Genomic DNA, 9,303 nt, shown 5'->3' with positions numbered 1-9,303 from the left:
TAAACTAAGGCCAGGTGCAGTGGCTCATGCCTGCAATTCCAACACTTTGGGAGGTGGAGGCAGGAAAATTGCTTGGAGCCCAGAAGTTTGAGATGAGCCTGAGCAACATAGTGAGACTGTATCTCTACAAAAAGGGAAAAAAGAAGAAAAAAAAACCTCCACAAAGAACTACAGCGCCTGTAGTCCCAGCTCTTTGGGGGTGGGGGCTGAAGTGGGAGGATGGCTTGAGCCCAGGGGTTTGAGGCTGCAGTGAGCTATGATTGCACCGCTGCACTCCAGCCTGGGCAACAGAGTGAGAACGTGTCTCAAAAAATAAATAAAATTAATTTAAACAAATTTAAAATAGAAGAATTCTTAACTCTGAAACAGAGTACAATTATAAATAATAAACAAGACCTATAATAAACAACAAACGTGAAGGCAATTAGCTGGGGAAATGAATAGCTAAATTAACAGATTAACTTTATTCTTTAAAATACCAATTTATATCAAGCTGTAATCAAACACACAAAAATATGTTAGTGTATTTAAAAAACCATGGTTTAAAAGAGAGAATTAAAAGCTAAGAGATTCAGTTTAAAAGCAATATTGAAGTGCAAGTTTAACCAGTGGTGTGCTGGTAAAATGTTTAAAAGTGGCTGGGGAGAAGGGAGGAGGTGAGCCTGATATATATTATTTGCTAATTTTTATGGTGTAAATACTTTTACCATGGCCAATTTCAAGCTACCATGACATCAACCAACTTGCAAAAATTCCTCAAAATTTAACAAATGCTTTTTGCAAGCTGTGATGAACCAGTTCTAAACTATGTAGCATACCCTGGAAGTATAATTCATATTAACACACAGTATAGAGTTATCTAAGTGACATTAGTTATTTTCTCACCTGTTTTGCTCACTATGAGTATTTGAATTTAAAGTATAAAATCGGGCAGGAGCTACTTTATCAACATATCTATCTATAAAATAACTAGGTTCTTTATATTCGCTTCTCTACCTTAGGACTTCCAGTTTTCGTTGAGAATGACAATATTTTTTCGTTAATTTAGACATGGCTGTATATAATAACTGTGCAAGTTTTATTTGAGTAATAACACCCAGTTTGCTGTAAGAACCTAGAGAAAATATCTTGTCATATGCAATAGATTTGTGTCTATATTGGTATGTTATGAGTGTTTTTTTCTTGGTCATTTAGACTTGCATAAGCCACACCTGGCCCCACGTTGCTCTGTACTGGGATGGTGACATCCTTGGGTGAGGATCCCTATGACTATTTCTGGATGTTTTTCATGTTGTCAGACATTATTTGAAGTTCATTCTAAATACAGGCTGCTTATCAACACCAAGCAAGGCTGTCTTCCTCTAGTGCTTTGTTAAATGATCAGCCACCAGTTACTTGTTTCCCCAGGAAAGGCTCTTTTTCCACTTGTATGGCTCTGTGGCTCTCTCTGTGTGTGCTTGTCACTCTTGTCCTCTCAGTTCTGCTGGGCTGTGGTGGTGGAGAGGGTTTTCACTCTGTCATGTGGTAATACAGTAAGCTTGTTATAGGGCCTAGGCTAAAAACAGATCCCCCTTACTAAGAAGACCCTGCATTATACCTTTAAATGTACCCTTTGGCAATAGCAGCCCAGGAGTTTATGATTTAATCATTTCATGCCTTCTAATTATGTAGGCTATAAAGAAATAGAAACATTCCTTATTTGCTAAAGTGTATTATAGTCTCAAGATTCGCTTGAGTCAATGTTTTAGAAGTCAATACATTTCTCAGTGGCATTTCTACATTGTGGGTCTGTTTCTAGTAGGCTAGTCTTCTAAAGCCCGTTTAATCTACAGCAGATTTAAATAGTGACCACGATGTTCCTGAGCCTTGGTTCCTTTAAGCCAGTCCTGAATATATCTGATGATTCCTGGATCTCTCTGAGGCCCAGAGCCCTGAGGTAGTTGGGAATTTTAGCAGGATTTAGGCTGCATGGCTCACAGAGAAGAGATGGGGCTGCAGCATATCTGTAGCCTTGGTGATTGATGCCTAATTAGGTGTTTTAGACACCTGGGTTAGAATCATTTCTGTGCCATACCACAGTTCTACTGAATTGGAATCCCTGTGTTTAGACCAGGGAATCTGCACTCTATATGTCATTCTTGAGCACATATTTGAGGACAGATTTAGCCACTGGGCACACTCCAGCAGACAGCATCTATGGCAGAAGGTTCTGGTAGCAGAGAGATAGGGCACCATTTCTATGTACATTTCTGTGTACAGGTAGTTAGTAGATTAAGGTTGGCCTATAATAAGAAAGTAGGAAGCATAATCCCTAAAAAACTTTCCTTCACACAAACTTGACTTCTCTTAGAAGCCTTATTTCTTTCTTGAGCATATACTTTAGGACTATTTACATTTATTCTCTTTTCTTCCATCTCCTCAGTGTCAAGTACTTCACTTTCTGGAATTAATTCAGCCCAGTTTTCACCCATAGCATGTTTATTAACCATTTACGTACACTTAAAAGCCCAGCAAGACCTTAAACTTTAGAAAGAGATTCAAATTCTCTTTGTGAGATAAAAGTAAAAACTCAATTCTTCACATTCCTTTCAGTGGAGATGTAATTATTAGTGAGCACATCAGTCTGTGCCAGTTTTAAGTTAAACTGAAGTTTGCTGAAAAATAATAGAAGGGGAAGCATATAATAATACTCTGTTACATTAAGACAGGTACTCTGTTTCTCACAATTTCTCATTCAAATGGGGCCTACACAGGGCAATTAGGAATTATTTTACTCTAGTTTGCTTAATTATGTTTGAGGACCATTTATTCCCATTATTTGAGAATATCCATTTGCACAAAATTATTTGATAGTGATTTAAGCTACTTTGAAACAAAACATGTTTGGTCAAATATCTGTGATGATTATAACTGACAAGTCATACCTGATAAATGCATGACCTCACTGAGAAAATGAAAGGCTGATGTCTGTCAGCTTGGGCTGAAAATGAAAGGAAATGATGTGGAAAAAGACAGCTGAGGAAGTTATCTACCCTATCCCATGTTCTGTCGAGAGAGCAATTTAGGTGATCTGAGAGCTGTATGGATTAGAAGAAATACTTACCTGGCTACACAGAACTAGGTCAGTGGTGTAGACTAGGATTCTCCCAATTTCTACATTTAGGTACCTGAAATGTCTAGAAGAGCAATAACAGCAGTTTATTGCATGCTTATTCTGTGCCATGCACTGTGCTAAGCATTTTTCTTACGTTGTTCAAATTAGTGATCATTACAGTTCTATAAAACAAGTAATGTTACCACTCCTTCTTTATTCTCATCTTTAATTTTTCTGTTCAATGAGAAGTACTGAGGCTGACAGTAGTTGAGAAACTTACTCCTGGTCACATGTATCTTTAAATTGTAGAACTGACCTCAACCTAGGCCACAACTCAGAGTGCTTGTACTTAATTACCATCTTTTAGTGCTTCTCTTTGCTATCTTAATCTGAGTCACTTACTGAGCTATATTTTATTATCTTACATTTTAATGTGCCTGTCCCCTCTCACTAATTAAATTATAAATGCCTTATTAGCAAGAACTTTGTCGTTGACTTTTTGAAGTCTAGAGCATCTACCATGCTGTTAATAAAGCATGTGTTCAATAAATGTTCACTAAGGTGGTGGTATTTACATATTTGAGATTATAAATAGTCTGCATATACAACTCAAAATTGAAAGACCTGGATTCAAGATCTGGAGCAACTATTACATATCCAGCCCAGTATTGTCTCTTTATACTTTTAAGGTAAGAACTATAACCAAACAATATTAAGTCATAAGTTGACATGAGAGTGTCCAAAATATTTGTACTGGGCATGGTCCCTTCTTGAACTGGAAAAACACAATCATGAAATTCTCCTTCAATGGGTAAGGGTAGTAGAGTTGCTGCATTGAAAGTGTCACACTGATGGGTGGTAATACAAAAAGAAAATACCATATTTTGTTAGTTAAGACTAACAGAAAAATGTTGGGTGTTTTCAGTTAGCAATAGTGATTGTACTGTATGTGGTACCATCAAATTTAAAGGTGATCCTGCAACATGGTCTGCAGATACTTCAAGTAATTAGATGAAGCCGTAACTGCTCTGAGGCAAGAAAGATAAGCCTTGGTTACTGGATCAAGCAATGGGCCACAAAAGGCACTGAATCTTCACTGTTGTTGATTTAATACTTAGCATGGCTTTTCTTTTTAATAAAAAGGAAAGAGTTATGATAATTTGGAAGGATTGATCTGCCCTCCTATTAGCTTGTCTCTAATTTTTCTGCCCATATCCTTGGAGAGTTGGTGCAAAGATTCTTCATTTTTTTTTTTTTTTAATTATACATGTTATAAGTATTCTTAGCTGCCTTGGGATACCAGTTCTTCCAGTGGATTTTCTGCCTGCAATATCCATAGACTTCCCTATCTATAGGTTCCTGATTCATAGAGAACAGAGGATATTTTGGTCTTGTTTTTATCTGAAGGGCCACAAATTTTTTGATTTCTATTTTGCTAAATACCCAAGCCCTATGAAAAGTCAGTGATACACTGGAGATCTCCAAATTGGCAATTTCTCATTCAACCTTTTTTTTTTTCTGAGTCTGTATTTTATATCTGAGCCTCATATGTTTTTTCTTCCATATTCACATTTTATGTCTGAAAGTTTCCTGAAGTCAATTTTTAAAGTTTCCTGTTGATTCATCTTTATTTTATTTATAATTTAGAATCTTTATCCAATTGATATTTAAGAGGAAGTCTTCCAAAATAGCCTTCTGTAATTTTTTTTATTTTTCTTGCCCCCTAAAGGCCACTTAATTGTTAAAATGTATTATCATTATATTTTAATGAACAGCTGGATTACTTAAATATTCTCCTGGTCTTTCTTATCCCACTGTTTTTAACCATTTTTTTTCCCACCTGAAGGTCTAACAATTAAGTGAACTAGTTGGAACAGAACTGATAGTTCAGGACAGTAAATATTTAACAAGTCTGCAACAAATTTTTATCTTTCTGGGTTAAAAGAAATTCCTTAACACTCAGCTCAAGACCAGGGTTTAAATTCAACCTCCATAGAATAGCCTTCTGATCTAGCAGTTTTAAGTAGATTTGGGCAGTGTGCCCATTCCTTTCCTGTGAAAATTCCTGAGGAAAAAGTAGCTTGTTTAGAAGGTCAGGGGAAGGAGCAGAAGGAACTGAAGGGATGTACTGAGTGGTAAAAATAAAACTGAGTGAAAAGAAATGCAAGGAAGGCAGGTTTCAGAAGGTTACAGTGTCAAATGTAGACACTGCATTTTGGAGTCAGCATTTTATTTTGAGGCCTCAGTTTATTATGTAAAGAAGCTAACTAATGAGTGTTGGTATTTGTCTCAATATTTAAAGAGCTCCTCTTAACTGTGTTGTTTATTTTTACATGTCCAAAGTTCACCATAATGGCTACAGTTATTCTCATTTTTTAAAAGTTTATTTACTATTATTGATACAAAAATTAGGGTTGTCATTTAATAGAAATAGGAAGCAGAAACTCTTCTAGTAGGAGGTTGTAGTTTTGATATAGAGAAACCTGTAACATAAAAGTTAATCAATAGTATGTGCTCATGAGAAGTGTTTTGGGTTCGTTAAGCAAGCAGAGGCTAGGACAGAGTTGTATGATTAATAATCTGACAATTACTGATTTCGTATTATGTACTATACAAAGTGACTCATGCATGTATTGACAAGACAGAGAGTGTCCTCTTGAAGGTTTTGTAGGGAATCTAAGGCAAAATTTGATTAATTACTTTTGCATAAATTGGTTGCCAGCCTACCAGACTTCCAACCATTAGTCTTTGGGGCAGTGTGAATAGGACTGAAGACTTCTTAGGCCTATGCTTCCATCTGTTCTTTATAGAGCACTTTTGTGTTCATTCAGTGATACAAAACAATTCAAGACAAAACAAAAACACATGAGACAAGACTCTGTACAAATTGTCAAATAAAAGAAAGCAAAGCAAGCAGCCAAAGAACAAGCAGGCTAGTGGCAAAAATATTCATTGAATGGTGTGCCCCCAAACCAAAAGTTCTAAGAACTTTATACAAAAATTAGGTCTTATTATTGATCAGGTGAATGTACTTCCAAAACTAAAACTTGAGTTACTCTATGCAAAGACTTAGGACTAATGACCTTATATAAAGACCTGTACGGTTACAAAATCCTAGGATAACAAATTAATTTAGCAACAAGAGCTCAATGAAGCAAATCAGAACTCAGATTGTTGTTGAGACAGACTCACCTGGAATCAAACTGAAGGACAAATGGAATTTGGGAACAAGGCAGAAAGAGAATGCACCTACTAGTCTAAGGGTCACAGAGAATGCTGCCAAGTGAGGGCGTTCAAAAATGGTACAATGAGACTTCCAGAATTGGCAAAGGATAAGACCATCGCTCAAAATATGACTTAAAAAAACAAAGCTAAATTTATTGCTTAATGAAGTAGAGCTCTGCTGGTGAGGCATAGTCTCATTGAGCAAAGCAAACTGAAGACCACATGTAGGCGTCAGAGGCTTGTTTTGGAGTTTTGTGTGTTATGGAAGCAAGATGGGTTGACATAAATCTGAGAATATGTCTTTTGTTCAATGTGTTGGATATAGAGGTGAAAACAGTAAGTTTTCTGGAGTGAGTCTTTGTCCACTTGACTGACTTTTAAAGGAATGAGGCTCTCTGTTGGCTTTTGGTATGGGTTGTTGATTGAAGTAATTGTTACTTACTTTGGGTTTAAAACCAGTTCTGGTGTTTACTTTTATCTGAAACTGAAATTAGAAACTGATTAAATGTATTAAAAACCAGTTCAGGTATTTACTGGCAGTTTTAGAAGATGTAGTCTTTTTCCGTGAGTGTAGGAATAATTTCATGTATTTATAATGGATGTGCACATAAATTTACTGTTATTTTTCAAATAACATTTATTTCATATAAGCTTTTTATACTGACATGATCAACTCATGTGTTGATATGTTCCACATACTTATTAGTAGCTGTGTGTTATCATATTAATGTACCATAGCTTGTATAGCTATTTCTCAATTGTTGAGCATTTGGATTTATTTCAGTTTTTCATGGTTACCAAGTCATGCTGTAATACTCCTTTTGAATAATTTCCTGAAAGATATAGTCTCCAGAGGGAAGCTAATAAAATTAATCATGATTTTAAAAAGTTAGATGATTATTTCATTTGTAAGCTAAGTATAGTATAGGTCCATCACTTGACCCAGTTGCCTGACTGAATTTAATCTTAAAAAGTATTTGTGGCTTCATATGTTTTTATCTGAGCAAATTAGGCTAATTTGTATTCTTGGTTTTTATCTCTACTTATATGCATACATGAGCAAATCAAGATTCTGCAGTGTAGAAAAAACTGATAGATTTTGACATAAAGACTGAATTTCATAGAAATCCATACATGATGAGTGGAAAGCATATAAATTATCTAGGGAGGGATGGGGGATAGTAGGCATGCTCCTCCCTATTCATGAGAACCAATTATTAAATATACAGGAATTATATAAACCAGTTATTAAACTTTTAATAGCTTGGAATCAGCTATGATGGGTATATTTACACCACAGAAATTGGCAAATGCTACAAATCAAGGCTTTCATTTTTCTTTTTGTCAGAGAGCCAGTTTATCAGCACATCACTGGATGAGAACATCAGGCAGGAAACCTAGGAGTTGGAACATTGCCATTAATTTCATGATTACTTTATATATTGGTAATTTTAAAAATGAAACTATATTTGCTTCTATACCACACATGGTCCTCATTATTTTGAATTGGGAAGATGCCAAGTGAAAAAGAAAGATTAAAAGCTCCCAAGAAATATGCAAAATACAGCCAAATCCACATACTTGGTTTCATTTATCCTGGTTCATGAAACTCTATTTTGCAAAAGTTACTTCCCAGCTAAATCTATTTCCAAAATACATGTTTTAGGAAGAAATATTCAAAATACAAATTATTATATTTTGACAAAAATTGTGGCAAAAAATGGACATCTATTTAAAGTTAGCAGGCTACTTAAAGAGGGTGGATGTGGGTATTTTTAATTCTTTTCTCTACAAGAATCCCTCCTCTCTCCCACAAGAATCTACAAAACAAAATAAGAGGGAGGAGAGGCTCCATCTTATGGAAACAAGAAAGATCCATAATCACACACCACTTAGAAGTGACCCTGTTTAAGGAAAAAAGATGTGATTCAAGGATTTTATGTCCAGCAAAATTGACTTTCAGGTATAAAGGGCCACAACTATTATCAACATGTAAAATTCCAAGGAATATTGTTCCCATGACCCTTAATGCAAAATCTACTAAAGAATGAATTTCAGATCAGCAAAGATGACATAAGGACTAGGAATGATCATTAAATGTGTATTTGTTTGTGGAACTTAGACTAAACGAGGGACAAAAGGGAGAGAACATCATATGTAATGTCTGTTTTCTTCAAATAAATAAATGAATAGATAAACTAAAAAGTAGGAGAATGAGGAGAGCATGTGCCAAATTAAAAAAAAAAGAACTTTCATTAAGTATTCCTAGTAGTTGATGGTGGTACTGGTACTGCTACTCTGCGACTGTTGGGTATGTATTATAGCATTGAAAAAATGAGTAATTATGGGATATCATAATTCAGCCATCCCTGATGCATTAACAATCAAGACTCTTGATTCAAGATTATTGGATAAGGAGATCTGGATATAATATAGACATTCAGTGGAAACTCTATAGTCCTGAATTTGAATTGGGAGTGTCAGTATGAATTTATGAGATTTTTTTTTCACAGACACACACACAATTTTATCCTAGCTCTGCCCACTGAAAAGGTCTAGAAACACCGACCAATGCAGCAGCACTTTGAGCATTATAATCTTGAAGTACCATATTTCACTAAAAGAAACCAGTGCTTCTTAGAGAAATGCCCAATTCTAGGTCTAAGGCAGGAAATGAACTTGGAACAACTTTGGGGAAAATAAAACTGTTATAAAGTTATGTTAGTTATTTTTTTTTGTTTGTGATACTTGCCAGTTTTTTGAATTTGTAATTTGTATTCCTCATTCTAAATAAATATTCACTTTCAAGCCTAATTCTGCATTCTTTTTCTCACAGAGGCTTTCCTCTGCCCCACACTACCCCACAGATTATGTAAGCTTCAGGCCCCATAAAACCTAGATTCCCACCTGCCTCTCTACCACATATGCATAATGAGAGCCCCTGAAGAAGATAATGAAGCAAATGAGGAAACAATAAATGTAAT

General features: G+C 35.4%; 1 protein-coding gene across 1 annotated transcript in view; it reads left to right on the top strand.

Moving 5' to 3' along the window:
• ATL1 (atlastin GTPase 1) overlaps window positions 1–9,303 on the top strand; it is an 83,596-nt gene that overhangs the window by 48,492 nt on the left and 25,801 nt on the right. Inside the window, exon 6 of the mRNA XM_011999768.1 lies at window positions 3,656–3,783. Coding sequence (XP_011855158.1) covers window positions 3,656–3,783 — 128 coding nt within the window. The remainder of the gene's footprint in view (window positions 1–3,655; window positions 3,784–9,303) is intronic.

This window comes from Mandrillus leucophaeus, unplaced genomic scaffold (assembly GCF_000951045.1).
Source record: "Mandrillus leucophaeus isolate KB7577 unplaced genomic scaffold, Mleu.le_1.0 Scaffold60, whole genome shotgun sequence".
Taxonomy (NCBI): domain Eukaryota; kingdom Metazoa; phylum Chordata; class Mammalia; order Primates; family Cercopithecidae; genus Mandrillus; species Mandrillus leucophaeus.
Note: the sequence above shows the minus strand (reverse complement) of the source record. Positions and strands in the feature narration are given on the sequence as shown.